This window comes from Gobio gobio (genome assembly GCF_949357685.1).
Source record: "Gobio gobio genome assembly, chromosome: 10".
Taxonomy (NCBI): domain Eukaryota; kingdom Metazoa; phylum Chordata; class Actinopteri; order Cypriniformes; family Gobionidae; genus Gobio; species Gobio gobio.
This window is the reverse complement of record NC_137116.1, coordinates 30,735,540-30,759,901: the sequence shown is the minus strand read 5'-3', so window position 1 is coordinate 30,759,901 and position 24,362 is coordinate 30,735,540. Positions and strand designations below refer to the sequence as shown.

Sequence of the window (24,362 nt, the reverse complement as noted above, 5' to 3'; positions counted from 1 at the left end):
TGTCCAAAACCCTGGTCAGACAGAGCTAGAGCCCATTTAACTAAGTCCTTCTTGAATGCTTACTGTTATATGCTTCCATTTGTATTTTAGTTACACAAGAGCAGTAGGCTACTGACCTCTTGTCAAAAGTTGAATTCTTCCTTTGTCCTAAAACCTATTAGTTAAGTATGGTGAGTCAGCTTGACTCCTTGTTTGTTCGCGCTTTGATTAACTCACCCGTCTCCGGATCATTTACCATGTGGGTTGGAGCGCGTAACGGGGGCACGTGCGTTCGCTTATGCCTCGCTCCTCAGGAGCTCACTGCCTCCGCCAGAGACAGTTGTCTGTTCGCAGAGCTCTGCCATCTGAAGTTTCTCACTGCCTTTGCTTGGGAATTTCGTTTCGGACATAAACAGGAGCAGGGATATCATATATAGGAGCATTGCTTTAGTAAGCCGGACGTTTCAATTCTGCGTCCTTTTAGTAGAGCATCAGCATTGGGAATATGCGTCTGTCCACCCGAAACCACCACGAGTAAACGGTTCCTACGGAAACCTGGGCTTTAGTTCCCCTCCTGAGCGGAATAGAGAACTTTTCCCTCTGTATATGAGGCTTTGGATTATTTAGACGGGAAAAAGAGAATCATGGTCCGACAAACGCTGGATACAATTTGGGATTTTTAAGGTCATAGAGCGTTTAGAGCAGCATCGGTATTTTAAGAGGACTGAGCAGAATACTGTAATTTGGAGGGAACGTATGACAGCACGAGCGGCACCCTTTAACACACGCGGACTCCCTATCAGAAACAGAAACATGTATATCTATATCTACGGATTTCTGCTCTTTTTAGGTAAGTTTTTTGTTTAAATTGTCACCCTTTGTGAGATTTTGCCTTTTTTCTTTAGTCGAAGTGAATCTCCTCAGGCAATTTAATTCAATTTATATTATTTAGTTGTAGTGTATGCCTATTTATATCCACTTTCATCCAGTAACAACGTTAATGATGTGGCGGAATTACATTTGAATGCCATAATAGTTTATGAAGTTACGTGAAATTAAGGTGAGGTCAAGTTCGATAACGAGCAGAAAAGCAACGATATGCGTTAGGCTACATTTCAGTTTTGATTTATGGAATTAAAGACACAAGAACTTCTCAGTTCATGGTAATCGCGTATTTGTATTTATGATGATGCAAGTTATATGCGCTACGTTTCATTCCTTCTGAAGATAACTGATCACATCTTATAATTTTACATGGCATCTTAGTTCCCACTATATATATATATATATATATATATATATATATATATATATATATATATATATATATATATATATATATATATATATATATATATATATATATATATATATAATAAGTAAATGTTTCAAAAAAGCTGAGAATTATCAAGGTCACTTTGTGGATTTATCACTGGCCATTTCACACTGACGAGACTTGATCCTTTCTGCGCACCATATATGATGAAAATTAGGCTAAATTTTGAAAATGTTTGCATAACATATTTACACATTTACACATTTTGAAATAGATATTCAACCTCCAGTTAGGCTTTACACGAGTTTTGACGTTGCAGTGTACAAATATAAGCACTGATGTGGAACTGTCTGGGATTATTACTACAGTAGCCTAAGTAATATTAATATCCATAATAAAATGTAATGTTAAATGCTACTTTCCTGATTTTTTTTTCTTTCCACTCATCTTAGAGCATCTCAGTCTTTCTCAGTCTTTTCTTTTTTATTTTTTAATATGCAAAGCATTCATCAGTGATTCGCTTTCCAAGGGTGTGTCTGGGTCTTTCATTCTGGTTCTTCTCACTGATATGCTCTGAAACAGTTTTAAGATTTTTTTTAAAAATGAGATTGGTAAGTATTCTGATGTATTTACACCTGCAGGTGTCACTGGTGGGTTGCACCTCTGTTATAATGACCCTATGATAAAAAAATAAATTTACATACATGTATTTGCATCGCTCTCAAACACATAGGAAGATGTAGAATTGAGTAAAGGCAATTTTTAGTAGCAAAAAATAAAAATAAAAATAAAATAATAGGGAATTATAAAGCTACTAATTAAGCCACTAATTAAATCTATTTTTCACAAAACTAAAAAAAAAGACTGTCAGTCACTGGTGACTCATGTCTTGCTAATTAGAGGTCTTTTGTGTGGTGCATATGATATTTTACTCTTCGAGGCATGTATTTCGTACTTTGACACCATTCTGAGCTGTCAAGCGATCCTTGTGAGTCATTAAAATGTTCTCACAATCATCTGGTCATTGCCCCTGGCTTGGTGGTCTCTAAATTGCACTCTTTTGCTGTATTAGTCATTGACTAAAATGGGAAAAAATGAGTGGATGCATGTATAGATTGATTTGTCATAAATAGATTTGTTTAACTCCAATCCTGTTATCTTGTCAAAGAATTGTGTTAGTTGGACATTTCTCAGTCCATATGTAAAAACATATACCTGAACCTCCATTCCTCTCCACCTTCCTTCATAGATGAGCTAGTGTTCTCCATGTCTGGCTCTTCCGCTCTCTCCGAGTCCGGGCACCAAGACTCAATGGATTGTTTAAGAGCCACCGAGAAGTGTAACCAGGACCAAAAATGCAGCCATCGCTTTAGGGTCATGAGGCAGTGTCTGGCAGGCAAGGACAGGAACACCATGTTGGCCAATAGGGATTGCCAGGTAGCCCTGGAAGTGTTGCAGGAGATGGATCTGTTCGACTGCCGCTGCAAGAGGGGAATGAAGAAGGAAATGCAGTGTCTGCAGAGTTACTGGAGCATCAACATAGGCCTGACTGAAGGTAAGAGCTCTCTGGGATTATGGATCAATGATGAGATAGTTGGATAGATACACACGATTGATCCCAGAAAGGCAGTAGGGGAGATTGAGGCTAGTAGTCACACATTTAACCCCAGTTCATAGATTTATTTTATGGTCATGTTCTGTAGACATCACATTCTTGTTTAAAACAAAACTACGGAACATTGAACTGAACACATTTGTGAAGTTACTATAACATCCCCACGTGAAAACTAGCCCCAGTCTCTCTCCTCTGTCACAGAGTGCACCAAGTACGTCACAATTTATTTATACAGTGCAAGAAGAGTCCAATGGCAGTAGATGGGATGTGCATTAGCTGGTGCTGTCAGGCCCATGAATGAGAGAAAACTGCCCTTGTGTACTGACATTACTCCTCACTAGGGTAACAGCCAGAAGTAATGTGGTGGGGGCGGACGCTGGAGGAGGGTGAGGACGCGCCATTGTGGTGTCATGTTGGCATGAGCTGAATATATATGACTTGATCAGCTTTGGCCAAACACCTCAATGTGATGCTGCCATGCAGCGCGTCTGTTTTGTTCCTGCAGCTGCTCTAAAGTAAACACAATCCAGTTTACATATTTTTATTTTGTTTGTTTCACTTAACATTCTTTTTTCTGCTGGAATGTAATTTCTGATTTGTAGTCAAGTGTCTTCAATATTTTCTCATCACTAATGCAACCCGATCACCATTTATATATGGTTTCATATATTCAAAATGTTTTCCACTAAATTAGAAAGCACTGTGATAAGCCTAGTTGGGAATCATTTTGGGCCTGAACAGAGGAGTCATTCAATGCCAGGATGTAGCAATCTGACTCAACTCAGTTAACGGAGCACACATTCACTGTGATGAACGCACAATGCATCGTTCGCTCTGGTTATGTGAAATGTGACTCCACTAAATGATCCTTGCATCTGATCTAATGCTGCACTGCAAGAAGCATTAGAGCCTCTCTGAGCAGTTATACAGCAGTGACCAGTGTTGTTCTGTGTAGGCCCTGGCCCCTGTGGTTATGGAATATTCTTTATGTCTGCCCTGATCAAGCAGATGCAAACTGAACCGTGTGGAGTCAAACCAATTGATTGACCTTCATTTGAGCGGTCATGCATACAGTACAACCCTATGTGAACAGAGTGTTCACTGCTTATTGGCTGTACTCCCTAAATACTGTTAACAGGATGTTGTTATAAATTGTTTATGAGATGAAGATGCATCCCTTATTGCCTTGTTGTGCACTGCTCTTGTCGTATTTCATTACATTAGAAATCATATCCCAATGCAAGTTAAATCTTTTCAATCGAGATCGTGATTGTTTTCGATTGTGTTCATTAATGAAAAAAGAAAAAAAAGTTTGTCAAGCAAACCAAATGTGTTCTATATGGCAACATTTGTTTTAATAATGTTTTCTTCAAATTGTTTACATTTTTTAAAATATAATTTAATATATGAATATTTAGGGTCAATAAGATTTTTTTGAATGCTTTTGAAAGATGTCTCGGGTCAATGCACACCAACGATGCATTTACTTGATCCAAAATACCATAAAAAACTGCATTATTGTGAAATAGTATTAGAATTTAAAAGCAAGCAAACTGTATTTATATAGCACTTTTCCAAACAAAGCAACACAGTTTAAAGTGCTTTATAGGCAAGAAAGAAACATTAGATACAATAGTTAGCACTGTAAACCCAAATAATTTGGCAATCGGTTAGTTACATTTTTTTTTTTTAATTTAAGAAATTTAAAGTAAGCAGAACTTGCAGATTTATTTTGTACTCATAAAAAAACCCCACTACTATTAAACACTACTAAATCGCCACCTTAACATTAATCTTGCACAAAAAACATTAAATAACACTTTATTTTAGCCTTTACTCTCCCTTTGAGTGTCATTGCAAAGCATGCTGGGCCTATTTTCAGTTAAATCTAAGTTTATCTAAATAATGTGTTTAATTTGATTTGGCTCTACTCAAACCAATTAATTATTTTGAGCGTTAGGGTTCACAGTGAGCATAAACATTTTATAAAAATATACCCATTAAAATACAAGATAAGAATAAAGTTTATGAGGATTGAAATATAAAATAAATAAATAAAAATTAAGAAAATACATTTTTATTTATATATATATATATATATATATATATATATATATATATATATATATATATATATATATATATATATATATATATATATATATATATATATATATATAGCGTTATAAGACATTACAGGAAGGCCAGACAAAACAAAAAACATTTAAATTAATATATTCAATATTTCACATCTTACTTCCACCTGAAGATTATTCCAGAGGCGAACAAGTCAAGTCACCTTTATTTATATAGTGCTTTTTTACAATGCCGATTGTTTCCAAGTAGCTTCACAGAGTTAAACAGGAAAATAATGCAACATAATTTGATTCGGCTGTACAGCCGCTCTGGAGAAAACAGTGATGTCATCCAGCTCATTTCAATTATCATATAGTGACAAAGCGGGCAGATCAGTAATTTAGTTGAAAATGTATTTGAATATGTAGTGAACATCATAACGGCTAAAAGCAGCATCACCAAATCTTTTAGTTCCACTTTGTGGTATAGTTAAAAGAAAAGAATCTGAGGATCTGAGAGTCCTTCTCTGTTCATATACTTTAAGCATTTTTGAGAGATAGTCCGGAGCAAATCCATGCAATGCCTTATAAACTAATAAAAGGTTTGTAAAATCAATACGAAAACTAACAGGTAACCAGTGTAATGACTTTAATATAGGTGTAATGTGCTCTCTCTTCTTGGTCTTTGTCAATACTTCAGCAGCAGTATGTTGAATTATTTGTAGTCTTTGGTAGACCAAAAGGAGGGCATTACAATAGTCAAGCCTGTTAGTTAGAAATGCATTCATTTTTTATTTTAGCAATGTTCTTAAGATGATAAAATGCTGTTTTGGTAAATTTACATACATAAGCTTTAAAAGTAAGATCGTAGGAGTCAAAGACAACTCCTACGTTTTTCGCCACTTGGCTTGGATTTAATCCCAGTATATTTAGTTTAGGGGTATATTTAGGGGTCAAGTTCTCTCTCTGTACTTTTGATCCAATAATAACAATTTCTGTTTTATCTTGGTTGTGTCATTTATGTCTTGGATGCATTTTGCAAGTGAATCAATTTGCCCAATGTCATCTGGAGGCTACATATAACTGTGTATCATCAGCATAGCTATGAAAAGAGATACCATGCCTCCCGATGACATGACCGAGAGGTAACATACTGTATATAGGTTAAAAAGTAGTGGTCCTAAAATGGATCCCTGAGGAACCCCACATGTTACCTTATAGTGTTCAGACATGGTATTATTAATAGATACTACAAATGTTCTTCCGCTAAGATATGATTAAAAAAAAACCCACCCAAAGAACTGTTTGCTATTTTTATATATTTTAAAAAGTATTTATACCTATGTTTTCAGCAGCATTACTCCAATCTTCAGTCACATGATATAAATAATTTTAATATGCTTGGTGCTCAAGAAACATTTCTTATGACTATGACTATGGCTACATTTAGACAGCAGCAGAATATAGTTTTCAGTCCTGAATTTGAGTCCTTAAATGGATAGTTCACCCAAAAATGTTAATTCTGTCATAATTTACTCACTCATGTTGTTCCAAACCTGTATGATTTTCTTACTTCTGTTGAACACATAAGAATAGATTTTGAAGAATGTTGGTAACCAGACAGTTGACCGTAACCATTGACTTGCATTCACACACAGACAGCCGCACTCTACAAGCGAACTCACACCAGTAAAAATTTTCAGGACTCACAACTGCATGTTTTCACAATGTCGAGCACATTAATCCAGTCTTATTATTGGTTTGTTGTGTTAGATTTCCCATTTTAGATTGGAATTATTTAGACACACAGTTTTGTTGTCCCAAGATTTTTGTATTACCATATCGGTTACATTTTATTTCGATAGTCCACTTTAAACATTCTACTAACTATAAGTAACTTTGCAACTACATGTCAACTAACTGTCATTAGAGTATTAGTTGACTGTCAGTAGACTGGTAGGTTATGGTTAGGTGTTAGGGTTCGGGTTAGTAGAATAAGTTGAATTGTGTTAGGGTTCGGGTTAGTAGAATAAGTTGAATTGTATACAATTCAACTTATTCTACTTACCCGAACCCTAACACCTAACCATAACCTACCAGTCTACTGAACCCTAGTCTAGAACCCTAACACCTTCTCACTAGTTGCCAAGTTACTTATAGTCAGTAGAATGTCTGTTGGGGGACCAACAAAATAAAGTTAAATAAAGTAAATATTAATCAGACAGTCTACAAATACTCTAATGACAGTCAGTTGACATGTAGTTGCAAAGTTACTTATAGTTAGTAGAATGTCTAAAGTGGACTATCAAAATAAAGTGTAACCAAAATATCCAATAACCATTAGAACACTTGTATATATTTTGTTGACTTGTGTACTTACATTATCCCAAATGTTTCCAAGAACATTTAAATCCAGATAAATAAGCAATTTTAACCAGGACATGGACCATGTCCGTGCATCGCCTATCAATGACGAGAAATCATGGAAAAACCAAAGACGCTTTAATATATTATGTGTTTTTTAGACAGGTGAACAACTGATACATTCATCGACAGAAAACGAATCATTGTTTTATAGCTCAACACAGTTAGTCTTATTGTTTAAACCTTTCTTGATTAACCGTGAATACCATATTTTACCATGCCTTATGATACTAGCTTACTGCAGTGTGCAAGAATTGTCTCATAGTAGCCGCTGAGCGAACGCATAGAGTAGCATTATGAAATAATCAAGGTGTCATCAAGCTACGCCTTTGTTTTGAATAAGCGACCTCTAATGGTGAAAATTACATATTGTGCTTTTAAGAACTTAGTAGCTGAGTGTTATCATTAAAGCACCTGATTTTCTGCTGAATGTATTTTATAAATATTATTTTTGCCATTGCTTTAGAGACACATTTCCCAGCAGGGCAAAGCATTGGAAAGCAGTCAGGTGCAGCATTATGTACAGAGGTGGATAAATGTAGTCTAAACCAGAGACATTATAAGGGGGAGGAGACTGTCCAATTGTAGAAAAAGTTGTGGGAGAAATAATTTTTCATGTTTTTAATTTTTTTTTATGATACCGCTGTTGTTGTCAAATTTAATTGCTGAATTCAAATATGATATTCTACTGATATTCTATTGTACTATTGTACATGTTTGCATGTTCCTGGTATTGAAAATAGTTAGTTGCCTGTTACCTTACATTAAGGTTTAGTGCTGAAATGAATATATGCACACATTTTTTTCACATTTCACTTTTTTTTTTTTCTCACTCTCCATCTGATCTTCTTTATAGCCATCCATCCATTCATCCATCATTGTATCTGCCAAGCCTAAATAAGCCCGGGAACACTCCGTGCCGGAGTATAGGGTGTATACTGTTTACCTTTGGGTCCTGAGAGCTGAATTCATTCGATTCTCTACCAACATCATAACAATAGATTAGATAGTTGACAAAGAGTAATTGCTTTCTGCGGTATGTGTGCAACGGTGAGGTGGAAAAGCAGTACAGAGGCATGACCAGATATGGGAATAGTATTAGATTTCATTTAAAGGTTCCAGTGTTTCAAGGCTGTGTATCCTCTGTAGGATGAATATATGTGTGCAGTTCAATGGTACTGGTGAAAAGCCCCCTGTTGCTATGTAAGGTTATGCAAGCTCTTTTCAGCCTGTCTGCGGTTTATTATGAATACCTTGACTTTAAACACAAGGGAAAATTATGTTTGCATACAGAACAAACTGGTCTAACTATCTCCAAATGGCCACACATAACTACTTCACGGAGTGAATGAAAAGTAAACTTGAATTTGAATCTCTGCACATAAGCATGCATTTTATGATATTAAGTCTATTTAATATCTGCTAACACTTTACTGTGATGGTCCCCCAATAGACATTCTACTGACTATAAGTTACTCAACTAATACTCTAATGAGAGTTAGTTGACACGTAGGTGCAACATTACTTATAGTCAACCAAATGTGTAGGGGAGTATCAAAATAAAGTGTTACCTAAGTTTCTTGTAAATAGTTTTATTTTATCATGAATACATAGGACATCAATGAAGAAAGATGTTTTTTACCCCAGTATGTTTAGCTATAGCATTTTCTCATCCATGTTAACCACAAATTCCATGGGTTTTCCATGACTTTTCAAGGGATTTGTGATGGATAAGGACTTTTAATAAGCATTTAACAGGGACTGCACTCACAATCTGAGTGATATATAGCCTATTAATATGTATGTTCATTATCGAGATTTCCAATCATTTTCTATTACTTGTACAGGCTTGGAAATTACCATTTTCAAATGACTTGATTTTTAAACATCCTTAATAGAGACAAATTTACTTGAGAAGCTAAATAGAGAAGCTAAATGGCATATTTTTGTAGGCCAAAACCCGGAAATGAGTTTTTAAGTGGTTCCACTGTCCCAAAGTCATTGTTTATTTTTGAATCAGTTATTGGTGAAATGCCTGAAGTTTTATTCATGCATTTCAAGTTTTCAAGGTTTATGAGATAGGGGAGAGCGGGACTTTCTCAGTTTGTGTAAATCCACTTGGGGTTCAGAGTATTTATTGTTTCCCACATTAATTGCACACATGTCTAGTACAATTATGTGGTTTTGTTTCATTAATACAGTGTATACTTTTTTCTTGATTTATCCCGAAAGAATGGAAGTGAAATGTGACAACATGCCCCATAGGTGGGGTACATTGTAACATGTGGTGGGGCACAATGTAACATGACCAAATAATAGCTTAAAATTGTACCTGATATAATCAAAAAAATATACAAGACAAACTAAAATATTTTGTCAACAAAATACAATTATTAACTTTTTAAAATAAAATGATGGCATATAAGCATTTTTTTGTTTGACTACAAAGACATCCTAAATACAGCTATACATCATAGTTCAAAACATGATAATAATTAATAATTTCTGAACATTAACTCTCAGTCATTATTCACCCTTTTCTCATGGTTTCTCAAAAGAATTAAAAAAAGTGTAGAATATAATGGCATATTTCTAATAGGGGCTCATTGTAACGCAGTGTTACAACACACACCATCTGTGCAACTGGGATTTAAACCGCGGCTCGTGTCTTCTGGTGGTTAGATCAGCATTAAAGAACAATCTCCACTGTTAAATAACAGATATAAGATTAAAATAATATCGGATTTGTCTTATTTTAAATAAACACAAAAAACAGAGATGAAAACTAAACTTAAGTAAGAAAATGAATGTACTTTTGCTATGGTTAAATACATGTTAAATACATGTTAAATACTATTTAGGCTTCAAAATTAATAAAAGTTGCTTTGTATTTAAACTGGGTCATTTATGTAGTAGAAATGTGATTTTTTTTTTTTGAATTTGGTGCCTTCTAGACTGAGAAAAAGACAGAAAATGTATTTTTGTCTCATGTGGATGAAAGACAACAACTCCCAGAATGCACTTGCTTCGCTGCCCTACGAGGCCACTCCGTACACCGTCGTTTTGATCTTCATAGTAATACAATTATTTTGTTCAGTTAGAGAATAAACAATACAATTAAAAACTGAACGTATCTTTTGAATAAAGTGTGAGTGAGCCGAACGAAAGTCACGGCACAGATGCAGCAGTGTCAGATTTCATTCATCGCAGAGCTGAGGTAATGTTAAGTGCCAGTCTGGCACGTTTTCAGATCGCATATGGAAGCTAAACTATCACAGGAATTCATTGACAAGTTGAAACACTCACTTTGCTCTGCATCGCCCCGTTATGAATATTCGTGCGGCTGCCTGTGTCTTACATTCTGTGCGTGAGATCTCTCCCCTTTGGGCGAGTTGATAACACGCGGAACAGCTCCATCTAGTGGCTATAGTCTTTAGCCTCTGGCCAAAAAATCCTCTGATGGCGCAAAATGACGATATTTGCGTCATCAGAGGATTTTTTCCAGAAATAAAATGCATAATTCTCTCGTCTCGGGGGGATATGAGGGGGGAAAGTACCATAATTTGAATATACTACCGGGTTTCTACTGATACAAAGCCTAATGCTAAATCACTGAAGTTAGCCTTTAAAAAAAAAAAAAACGAATCCTATTTTTTTTTTTTTTTTTGGAACCAGGGTGATACTAATAGTGTTGGGCAGTAATGAGTTACTAGTAATAATATTTGTTACAATAAAATTTTGTACTTTTTCCAGTAACAAGTAGTGTAACAAGTAGTTGTTTGTTACAATGTTATTTTTGTTGTCACAACTTCTAATGATTTGAAATCAAACAAAATTAAATTCCTAGATCCATTATCGTAATCTTTATCACGTGTACATGACGTCAACATTGCAGCAAGCTAGCTTGGAATGTGGAAAAGCCAACCTGATCAGACAGCAATTTGGACGTATTTTACAAGGTGGCTAATTCGTATGAATTAGTATGATTTTTGCTAAATCATACTTATTTGACGAGTTGGTCAATTCATATGATTTTTATATCAAAAGGATTAACAATGCAGATTTATTTTTTACAGGCTTCTTTGTTTATATTTACCAAGGGGAACAATAATTCTGAGAAAATACAAAATTAATTCTTGCGGGATGTAACAGAAAAGTAATATAACAAGTAGTGTAACAAATTGCTGTTGACAGGATGTAAAGTAATAATATTACTTTTGAAAGGAGTAACGAGTAAATAAATAAAAAAAAATTGAGTAACAAGGCCACCACTGCATCTGGGTTGGCCTACAAAAAATATGTCATCACTGCAGCACTCCATTGTGTAAGACAATTAGACTTGTACAAAGTAGAATAATGCAAAGTGCACTACTGTGATCAACATAGCATGCATTATGTGGTCTTTTAATTAAGAATGAATGTTGATTGAGTACTCCCTGAACTGCAGTACTTTACTAACACAGCATTAGTGACGCTTTATCACCCGCCGTAGCTTGAGCTGTGCACTTGTGGACACTGTGAGTATGGCACAGAATCAGTCGTAATTAATTTTGAACCACTGTGCAGTGAACCAGGTTTAACTTAACATGAGGCTAATTGATTTTGACACAAGCTCCTCCAGTTGTCTTACCAAAGACAAACACTTTATAAGTAACTTTACCTTAGGGAAAACTATAGAGAAAGCTACTGAGCAGTAGGAAAGGCTTGTGATCTGATCTTATACCTGAAGGAGGTTCTGTCTTAAGATACAGACGAATAGGGTTTGGGGAGTTATTGAGATCACAGAACTGTTCTTCAAAGTTGAGAACTTGAGAGAGACTATGCTAAATTGTACATCAAATTATTAAATAAGTGCTGCTAATCGTGACAAATGTACAGATGGAAGAAACCTATAGAGAATTCAAGAAACAAAGTAAAAATGTTCAAGTTTATTTGAATAGCGATTTTCACAAAATTGTTTCAAAGCAGCTTTACAGAAAATGAAGGTGTATGTGTTACAATTAAAATAAGTGTCATTGTTACATATGTTAAATGTAGTTACTAGTAATAACTATAAATTATGCATAATTACATGCGTCTAACCCTAAACCAAAACAAATAAAATTAGGAACCTTAGGAACTATTCTGTTATCAGTCAGATGAGTGTGTCAAAGTAATAAGTAATGGATCCAGAGAGTGAAATTCAAGGGGGGACAGAGTTCCAGTTCAAAATGTAGAGGATGTCCATCTTTTATCCAAGTAATAACCTCCAAATGCTATGCAAATTTTATAATTAAATATAGTGTGAAAAACTAATAAAATGACAAACGCACATACAAATAAAATAAATAATTAAAAGTAACATTAAAAATATAAAAATAAAGCTAATTCAAAATATGAATAAAACTGTAATACAACTAAAATAACACTCTTTGTATGTCTTCCATGGTGGACAAACAGATAAAAAATGTATATAATTTATAAAGAAAGAAATACACAATTCAGTTTTAAGGGATTCATTGGTGAAAAAGATGAAGCTAAAAATATATTTTGCACGATGTGATTCCAGAGGGGCCTCAAAGGCTAAAATCTATAATATGAACATGCTTCATTTGAATTACATGTTCTGGAAGAATTCCATAATCATGCTCTAATTCCATAATCATGTTCCTTTGATCTTTTGTTTTTGTTTTATGGAAGTTGACTTCTGTTCAATTTAAATGTCAGCCTTAGCCTTCATCATATTCTGGTTCCCATGGATACTCTGGGATCTCTACATATGCAATAAATACCTGAGGAGACGGATTCACATCTTGTAAATTAAATGTCTGTAATTCCCTATAACCTGCTGGTCCACAGTAATAGATCCATCGCCACAGGGGACGTCCAAGACTAGATGGAATGACATCTCATGTCTTCCTAAATTTTGTTTATGAGACTTACAATCTAGTTCATTTTACATTTCAATTTGAAAGCCAAAGATGGATGACTTTTGCGTCAAGGTCACATGGACCTGAGCAGCTGAATAAGCCGAACAAAATCAGAGTGAATTCAGCAGTATTAAGAGCACCTTCAAGGTCAAGGTTATCAGGACCAGCGATGGAAATGTTACACCATAGGGTTCTTACAGTCACACTGAAATTTTTTTCAGCATTATTTGTCTTGTTTTCAGTAAAAATATTAATACATAATTTAAATAAAATTTAAATTTAAATTTAAATTTTAAGCAGAGATGCCCAGACTTTCCTCTCCCTAGACACTTCCTCTAGCTCTTCCGGGGGGACACGAGGCGTTCCAAGGCCAGCCGGGAGACATAGTCCCTCCAGCGTGTCCTTGGTCTTCCCCGGGGCCTCCTCCCAGTTGGACATGCCCGAAACACCTTCCCGGGAAGGCGTTCAGGAGGCATCCGGAACAGATGCCCGAGCCACCTCAGCTGTCCCCTCTCGATGTGGAGGAGCAGCGGCTCTACTCCGAGTTCCTCCCGAGTGACTGAGCTTCTCACCCTATCTCTAAGGGAGCGCCCAGCCACCCTGCGGAGAAAGCTCATTTCGGCCGCCTGTATCCGGGATCTTGTCCTTTCGGTCATGACCCAAAGCTCATGACCATAGGTGAGAGTAGGAACGTAGATTGACCGGTAAATCGAGAGCTTCGCCTTACGGCTTAGCTCTTTCTTCACCACGACAGACCGGTACATCGACCGCATTACTGCAGAAGCTGCACCGATCCGTCTGTCAATCTCCCGTTCCATCCTCCCCTCACTCGTGAACAAGACCCCTAGATACTTGAACTCATCCACTTGGGGCAGGAACTCTCCACCAACCTGAAGTGGGCAAGCCACCCTTTTCCGACTGAGGACCATGGCCTCGGATTTGGGGGTGCTGATCCCCATCCCAGCCGCTTCACACTCGGCTGCAAACCGTCCCAGTGCATGCTGAAGGTCCTGGTTAGAAGGGGCCAACACGACAACGTCATCCGCAAAGAGCAGAGACGAAACCGTGTGGTCCCCAAACCTGACACCCTCCGGCCCTTGGCTGCGCCTAGAAATTCTGTCCACAAAAATTATGAACAGAACCGGCGACAAAGGGCAGCCCTGCCGGAGTCCAACATGCACCGGGAACAAGTCTGACTTACTGCCGGCAATGCGGACCAAACTCCTGCTTCGGTCATACAGGGACCGGACAGCCCTCAGCAAAGGACCCCGGACCCCATATTCCCCCAGCACCCTCCACAGGACACCGCGAGGGACACAGTCGAATGCCTTCTCCAAATCCACAAATCAAATGTGGACTGGTTGGGCAAACTCCCATGAACCCTCCAGCACCCTGTAGAGGGTATAGAGCTGGTCCAGTGTTCCACGACCAGGACAAAAACCACACTGTTCCTTCTGAATCCGAGGTTCCACTATCGGCCGAATACTCCTCTCCAGTACCCTGGCATAGACTTTCCCGGGGAGGCTGAGAAGTGTGATCCCCCTATAGTTGGAACACACCCTCCGGTCCCCCTTCTTAAAAAGAGGGACCACCACCCCAGTTTGCCATCCCAGAGGCACTGTCCCCGACCGCCACGCGATGCTGCAGAGGCCACTGTAAACAGCATTGGTAGGGCACTGCTTCCCCCTCGTGAGGCGCCGGACGGTTTGCCAGAATCTCTTCAAGGCCAGCCGATAGTCCTTTTCCATGGCCTCACCGAACTCCTCCCAGGCCCGAGTTTTTGCCTCCACAACCACCCGGGCTGCAGTCCGTTTAGCCTGCCGGTACCTGTCAGCTGCCTCAGGAGTCCCACAAGCCAGCCAGGCCCGATAGGACTCCTTCTTCAGCTTGACGGCATCCCTTACTTCCGGTGTCCACCACCGGGTTTGGGGATTGCCGCCTTGACAGGCACCGGAGACCTTGCGTCCACAGCTCCGAGCAGCCGCTTTGACAATGGAGGTGGAGAACATGGTCCACTCGGACTCAATATCTCCAGCCTCCCTCGGGATCCGGTCGAAGTTCTGCCGGAGGCAGGAGTTGAAGATCTCTCTGACAGGAGACTCGGCCAAACGTTCCCAGCAGATCCTCACAGTACGTTTGGGTCTACCGAGTCTATCCAGCTTCCTCCCCCGCCATCGGATCCAACTCACCACCAGGTGGTGATCAGTTGACAGCTCCGCCCCTCTCTTCACCCGAGTGTCCAAGACATACGGCCGCAGGTCAGATGAAACGACCACAAAGTCGATCATTGACCTACGACCTAGGGTGTCCTGGTGCCATGTGCACTGATGGACACCCTTATGCTTGAACATGGTGTTCGTTATGGACAAACTGTAACTACCACAGAAGTCCAATAACTGAACACCACTCGGGTTCAGATCAGGGGGGCCGTTCCTCCCAATCACGCCCCTCCAGGTTTCACTGTCATTGCCCACGTGGGCGTTGAAGTCCCCCAGTAGAACGACGGAGTCCCCAGTCGGAGCACTCTCCAGCACCCCTCCCAGGGACACCAAGAAGGCCGGGTACTCTGCACTGCTGTTTGGCCCGTAGGCACACACAACAGTGAGAGACCTATCCCCGAGCCGAAGCCGCAGGGAAACGACCCTCTCGTTCACCGGGGTAAACTCCAACACATGGCGGCAGAGCTGGGGGGCTATAAGCAAACCCACACCAGCCCGCCGCCTCTCACCATGGGCAACTCCAGAGTGGTGAAGAGTCCATCCCCTCTCGAGGAGTGTGGTTCCAGAGCCCAAGCCGTGCGTGGAGGTGATTCCGACTATCTCTAGTTGGAACCTCTCAACCTCACGCACAATCTCAGGCTCTTTCCCCGCCAGCGAGGTGACATTCCATGTCCCAAGAGCCAGTTTCCGTGTCCAGGGATCGGGTCGTCTAGGCCCCCGCCTTCGACTGTTGCCCGATTCGCTTTGCACCGGCCCCTTACGGTCCCTCCCGTGAGTGGTGAGCCCACGGTAAGGTGTCCCCACGTCGCTCCTTTGGGCTGAGCCCGGCCGGACCCCGTGGGGGAAGGCCCGGCCACCAGGCGCTCGCATACGAGCCCCAACCCCAGGCCTGGCTCCAGGGTGGGGCCCCGGCTGCGCCGTACCGGGCGACGTCACGGTCCTTGTTTTTGTTTTCTTCATAAGGGGATTTTGAACTGCTCTTAGTCTGACCCGTCACCTAGGACCTGTTTGCCTTGGGAGACCCTACCAGGGGCATATAGCCCCGGACAACGTAGCTCCTAGGGTCATTCGGGTACTCAAACCCCTCCACCACGTTAAGGTGGCAGTTCATGGAGGAGATTTTAAAGTGGAAGAAGCGGGTAAGCGGAAGAAGATGGATGGATGGATGGATTAAATAAAATCAGTATATATTAAAATTAAGATAAAATTAAGACCTGTTTACAGAAAATAGATCTTGACATATTACCATAAATATTTTCCTTTATTGAACATTATGCTATGTTTAAATACAAGAAATACTTAAACATTATAGCAAGGTTTAATATGATACTGTATATATTATATATTATATTATAAGATATTTTACTCCATTGGTGGATTACTATATTATGGCTTGAGCATACATCTATTAAAATGAGGTCGATGCAGAATAAGACAAAAAATGCCAGTAGGGTTTACATAAAAACTCCTTTAACATCCATGGAACCTTTCCATTGCACAAATGATTCTGTATAATGGAAAAAGTTTCTTAAAATGTTCTTCATACTAAGAAAATTGTTCTTTTAAGAACTGTATTTTTATATATATACAGTTGAGGTCAGAATTATTTGCCCCCCAAATATGATCAAAGGTATTAAAAATAAATCTAAATTGTTTATCCTTTTGATCTTTCATTTAAAAAAATCATACAAATCTAACCTTTCATTGAAGTAAACGAAAATCACACTTTGAAATAATTGTTTTTCTCCCAAACACATTGGACACAATTTTTGGCACCACAGTAAAATATCTCTAAAGTACATTCCCATTCATTTTTTAGCACACCAGGGTGACTAGGAACATGAAATTGTCCAGCCATGACTTCCTGTTTCACAAGAGTATATATATTTATGAGGAAATACAAAGGCCAAATTCCCTTGATCATCCATCACAATGAGTAAAACCAAAGAATATAGTTCTGATGTGCAGCAAAAGATTGTTGAGCTTAACAAAATAGAAAGTGGCTGCATAAAATAGCTAAATAATTGAAATTCCCATTTCCACCATCAGGGAAATAATTAAGAAGTTCCAATCAACTAAAGATGTTATGAATCTGCCTGGAAGAGGTCTATAGCGTCCTAATACACGACAAGGAGGAGAGTTTGAGTGACCAAAGACTCTTCAAGGATCACAGATGGAGAATTGGAGAGATTAGTTGAGTTTTGCGGTCAGAAAGACATAAAAAAGTATCAAACAGCACAACACCACAAGTTGTTCGGGAGGGTTTCAAGAAAAATCCTTCTCGCTCATCCAGAAACAAACTCCAGCATTGAGTGGTCAGACCACGGATGGAATTTCAAACGGGACCTGCTTCTATGGTCAGATGAATAAAAAAAAAAAAAGCACCCATCAGACTGGTTTGGTGCAAACAGGGATAAAAAGTACCCCATGCCCATGATTAAATATACTGCTTGATCTGTGAAATTTTGGGCCTGTTTTTTTGCTGGAGGTGAGATGGCATCATGGATTCTAGTAAATACCAGCAGATAAAAAAAATTCCAAAATAAAATCCAACCCATGGTTAGATCTTCCATCAGGTCAATGTTCCAAAACAAACATCAAAATCAACACAAAAATGTGTCACTGAGCACAAAATGAAGCTTCTGCCATGGCCGTCCCAGTCCCTGACCTAAACCCTATAGAAAATGAGTGGGGTGAACTGAAGAGAAGAAGCACCAACAAAGAGCTGGGAGTCTGAAGGATGTGGAGAGAATCCGTGTGGAGGAATGTCTCTCTTATAGGAGAAGACTCCGAGCTGTTATCTTGGCAAAAGGAGGTTGAAAAAGTATTTAATAAAAGGGTGCAAATAATTATGTCCAACATGTTTTGGAGAAAAACATTTATTTCATAAAGAGATAATTTTCCCCACATTTTCAATTCTTTTACTTCAATGAAAGGTTCGATTTTTGTGATAATTTTTTATCAAAAGGATTAACAATGCAGATTTATTTTTTACATGCAGGCTTCTTTGTTCATATTTACCAAGGGGGCAATAATTCTGAATTCTGTCCACAACTGTATGTATGTGTATATATATATATATATACATTTATTAATTTATTTATTTTTTAATTGACGGCAAGTCTTACCTTAAACTATTCCATTTCTGCAAATAATACTGGTAGACTTTAAATATCACAGAATTTGAAAAATGCCATTTCCAGGCCTGGAAATGAATAGTTTTTAAGTCAAAAAATAAATAAATAAAAATAAAAAGTTAGGGAAATCACTATAATGGACATACATTTTTCTAGTTATGCTGAGCTCTAAAATTTTTAATGGAGAAATTGGTCTTTGTGATTGCTGCCTCTATAAAATGATTGTTAAAAATCTGTATCCGTCACGAAACACTGGAAAATCATAGAAATTCATTGATTAAAATTTATGGGAACCCTGACGGCTGGAGACTTGTGAGTTCAAACCCTGGAGGGTCTGTGGTTTTCCCAATGGTACCATAGCAAGTAAAAAAATAAAGAAAGAAATAAAGAAAACACACAGTACTATGTATTGCTCTCTGGCATTTTTTTCTCTCTCCGTGTGCAAGCTCTCTCTTGAGCTATGATACTAACGCCAAGCACAAAGTATCTTTCCCCAGAATCTAGCTATTAACTCTATGACCGATAGCAGCAGTCAAAGTCTATTACCTCAGTCATCCACTTTCATAAGGACAGGCTGGCCACAGGGAGGCGATAGGACGCCTCACCCCCACCTGCTCTATTTGTCCTCTGCTCCTTCCCTTTTGCCCCGACCCAACCCGCACACCCACCCCCCACCCTCCACCACTCGTCCACAGCCACTAAATCATCAGCGCTGGCCCTAGGGCAGCTCAATAGCTCTACACTGGATCACAGACGGTTTCTAAAACTGCCAACCAGCCGGGTGGACCCACATCCACACACACACACACACACACACTACCACATTTTCCCTTGAAACATTTCGGTGCATGTGTTTATGTGTACAGTGGTGAAGAAATACGATGACAGGCACAGCACTTGTATCTCCTTGTGAATCCCTTTTTAATGATTTCCATTACTGTAAGTGGAGATGCAGCGAGACAGTAGTGTAAGATTGATGAGGCTCTAGGTGTAATGTTAAAACAGTCTGGGCGCTGTGCTGGAACTCTGAGCAGGCAGAGTGAAAATGCCAGGGTTTAAACTGCATGGGGAAATACCTTATGACTGTATCGCACTGTGTATCCAGACCCAGCAGCCACTGCAAAACTACATTCAAATATAAAACAGCACAAGATTCCCTTCCCTGAAAAGGCCAGCTTAGACCAGCGTCATTACCCAGACTGGTTTATGTTGTCTAGTGCTTATTATGTGCTGGTCTACTTGGTGGACCATCACAACCATGTTATGTTGTTCACCTAACTTGCTGGTAATCTAGTATATCTATGCAATAATAGTATATATTAGCATTGATAATAGACAAAGACCATTTACTTTTTACTATTTTACAAAATACATTTTTAATCAAATAATTTTAGCAGTGGCATAAGAGACTTCTTTCAAAAATATTAATATATATTTATTTGAAGATATTTTAAAATGTAGTTTATTCCTGTGATGGTAAAGCTGAATTTTCAGCATCATTACTCCAGTCTTCCGTGTTACATGATCCATCAGAAATCATTCTAATATGCTGATTTGGTGCTCAAGAAACATTTCTTACTATTATCAATGTTGAACACTGCAAAAAAAAAAAAATCTTATTTGAGTATATTTTTCTTGTTTCCAGTCTAAATATATATAAAAAAAATCTTAAATCAAGATGCATTTACTAGATAAGTAAAATTACATAAGATATTTTAAGATATTAAGATATGAAATTAGTTTTTGCTTAAAACAATGAAAATGTTTGGTACAGAAACAAGATAATGTTTCTTGCCCCATTGGCAGATGATGTTGCTTGTTTTAAGCAAAAATGCACTTAATTTGTAACATTATAAATGTCTTTACTTTTCTTTAATACAATCAATAAATCAATCATCTTTGACTCCAAATCCCCAAAAAAATCTGTAACTCAATCTGCAATATGTTATATCATAAGAACAGGACCCTAGTCTTTATTAGCAGGGTGGACAGAGACAACTCGCACATAATGCTTACGAACTGTTATGCTGTTTGGCATAAAGTGATTTTACCGCAAAACAAAGGTTAAGGAATGTAAGCTATTTGTGTATTCAATGACTGAGACAATTGGAAGAACTTCATCCATCAGATCACCCAGAGTCACATTACTGAATGGATAAAACAACAACAATGAAGGTGTGAACAACCCATGCCCTCATCATAGAGATGAGATGGGAGCGATTCTTGTTTGCCAGTTAAGATTTTCTATTTCAGTTATGCCTTTTGGCACTTTCCATTTCAGAGAATCTCCCTCCTGCTGTTCAATAGTCCCACTCATCTGGAATGATGTAGTTTGAGGAACAAATGCCACCACAACACTAGTGAACATGGTTGCCAGGGAAAAAGGACAAGCAATCTTGCTGGGAGGAATATAGGCTCACAGGTAGAGGATTGTTTTAGCTCGATTAAACTGGAAATGGATGTTCTCTTAGAAAATGTAATGAAAGAAAAAGGCAATTATTCTGCAATACACTGAGGGTTATTCTTCACCTCACTATGCAACTCCCTTATGAGCAAGCTTTTCCAAAAAAGAGTGTGGAAAAAATGTTTAGTAAACAAAGAGAAATCAACATATTAACATGCTGCTCTGAAAGAAGAATTGAAACCCAACTGAATTATACCTGCTGGCCAAATGTAGATGTTAGTAGGTGGCCTAATTATGTTTTTGAAAAGCTGAATTGTTTATTTTTACGCTTTTTTTATTTATATGGCCCCATTATGAAAGTCTCAATCACATAGTTATGCAGTTGTGGTGTATTTTGCCAGGTAACATAATGTTAAATACTTGCTCTCAATCATGTCAAAGATCAGAAAAATCTTAGTCTCACAGAGCAACAACTGTTTTCAATTAAAACACACACACACACAAACAGAAAATGCATCAAAATCCATTATTTACTCTTTCCAAAAGAAGCATGTAAAAATCAATTGCACATTGCGTGTCTTGTCTTGTCTTGTTTTGGACTTTATTTTAGAAGTAACATGCTGTACTCACTGAAGAAATACCTGCAAAGCAGGTAGGCCAATATTGTAGGCCAATATTACATGATGTAAACTGTACCTACAACCATCGCTGAAGTAAAAATCTTTATTGAAAATAGTTGTTTTGATATTTATGAGCCTAGGGAGTTTTTCCTTAATAACCGTTTGAGTGCGTTTTACAATATTATTCCTTTTATATAGAGCATGCAAATATGGCCCAGAGTTGTACACTATAAACTCTTCTTTTTTTTTCAGCTACATTTCTTTTTCCATTAAGTTTATCTTGTTTACAAAAATAACCATAGGCAGTGACTATTTGCACTATAGCAACAAAAAGTACTTTCTTTGCTACAAGTTTAAATAGTTGTTAGATACATAGAGTAAATAGTGGCAGATACTAGGCTTATTTGCACCTCAGTATATTGTAGTATATCATAAAACAATATGCAATAATAACAACATATTCAGTGTTTATGATTATATTTATCAAAATCATAAATGGAAGCCATCTTATTGGGACATTGCTTGTTCCTGTCCTTAAATCCTTCCCCTACACCTATCCCTAAACCTACCCATTAAATTCTTTATTCCCATTAGGCACTTTAGATCTGGGCTGCGTTCAGCCCGAAAAAGGTTGCAAAACGTCCCCAAAAAAAGGTTTCAAAAAGTTTTTTTAACAGAAACGGTGCTGCATTGAACACCCTGTTCTGATGACGCAGGAGTTGCAAATATGGCAGCTGAGAAGGCCATTCTCTGGATTAATTTTGAAGAATTATCGGAGGCTGATGAAATCGATAAATCGGCAAAATACGCTCGATGCAATTACTGCCCTTGCCGTCCAGAATAAAAGAGAACATCCCCATCCCATTTGATTAACTTTTTTATCTCCTTGTAATCAATTCTAATATAAATCATTTTATTTCTAGTTCTTACTTTTTTCTAATTATTATTATTATTATTTTTTTACTATTAAACTCTTACGACAATCATGTCTTCTACAATCTGCAATTGTTGCGTATACTGAGCTGCAGCAGACTTGGACCCATTGTGCAAGCTGTCTCTTTAATGCTGCATGGTTTATATACATGTTGCTGCTGATTGGGCTGACATATTTGACACACCCACCAAACACAAGAAAACGTATCTCAAACCCCGTTGCACACCCTTTCCTGGAAACATGTCGTTCAACCCGGAAACCATAGCAAAACGTTGCGCACCGGTTTGAACTTGAACGTGCCCCAGGTTTATGTTCATGGGCCGTTTACATGACACCGTTTTCAACTAAAAACGGAAAACTTTTTATGCAATCTGGCCATTCATTTACACGACACCAGCATTTTGGGAGCCAGAAAGCACAAAAAAAAATCATGCGCATGCGTTTTACGTGTTCAGTCTATGGCCACATAGTGTTTCTTTACAAAGTGACCTCGGCAACTACTGGCCTGGCATTCATAATACAGTGTTTTTAATAGTTTTCTCGGACACTGAACTGTTTATAGTAGCAATGGTGTAGGGGTAAGGTGAGTGGCATGAAGTTTTGATGCAAATCGATCTGAGGTTCGAATCCGCCTTTTTCCGAACTCGCTCTACTCCCTTCACATCACATATCAGATCGAAAAGGCATTTATTTTTTTAATAAAAATTAAGAAAATATTTAAAAAGTGGATATAAAGTGTCCAACTTGAGTTTAATAATAAAGTGTAAATCGGTTAAGGGTAGGTTTAAGGAGGACTTTATTGTCCCAATAAGGTATCAATTTATTAATTTTAATAAATATAATAATTTACACTGTTATTAACTGCATATTCATTTCAATTAAATGAAGATGTGTTATAGTTTAAATGTATATTAAATGCAAGTTTGACCCACATCTTTACAGTGTACTGTCGAATGTACTGACAAGCATTTATGGTACAGTATACAACATTTTCTGCAAGTTCCATATCCTTAAAATATATATTTTGGGTTAGAAGTACTCTACAAGTGCACATCAACCACACTTCTTATTCACAAGTGTTGAGAGGTCCCAATACCATGAAAATCCATTGGAGGAATTATGTAAAAGTTATATCACTGCTACTGTTTGCCATTCAGATGTCCCAAAACGGTGTAATCTGCATATTAAACTGAACCCAGTGAAGTGAAACTATTTCATTTTACTAGCTGTTCTGTGGATACTTATTGTCAAAGGAAGCTTTGTGACTCTTGAACTTAGTCGGGGAGACAGTAAAACACTCAGCCATGAGTGTGTGAAGCTTGTGCCTGTCAGAATTAAAAATTAGCCAGCCTTTGCCTGCAGTACTTCCTTCTGACAGTCTCTCGGGAGCTTTAATCCACGATTCAAAATTCACAATCATTCCATGTAATTCACACACCTGCATACTAGCAGGGGGCACTCAGGTCCTCTTTCCTGTTGGGGAATGCGGATCATTGGAGTATTTAAGCTGTGTCAGTCTCATTTTATCATACCGCGAGCTCCACTGTCACAGAGCGCTTTCTAAAGCGGATGGGCTACATGTGAATGTGTGCACATGTAGAGATGTGATGAAAGATGGCATATGTCTTCAGACGATTCCTTAACTCACATTAGATCACTATCATGGAACAGTGCGTATTAAACATCACTCTACATTCTGACAGAGTGTCAAGTATTCACTCTGCAGTTAGACAGACAGATATAATTGGATGAATCTGAAAACAGAATGAC

At 38.2% G+C, this 24,362-nt stretch overlaps 1 protein-coding gene across 3 annotated transcripts in view; it reads left to right on the top strand.

Annotated features, from left to right (window-relative positions):
- Positions 1–284: 284 nt before the first annotated feature.
- gfra2a (GDNF family receptor alpha 2a) overlaps positions 285–24,362 on the top strand; it is a 119,478-nt gene continuing 95,400 nt past the window's right edge. For all 3 annotated transcript variants that reach the window (XM_079827058.1, XM_079827057.1, XM_079827056.1), the window contains exons 1-2: positions 285–829; positions 2,505–2,810. In XM_079827058.1, coding sequence (XP_079683184.1) covers positions 736–829; positions 2,505–2,810 — 400 coding nt within the window. In that variant the 5' untranslated portion in view covers positions 285–735. The remainder of the gene's footprint in view (positions 830–2,504; positions 2,811–24,362) is intronic.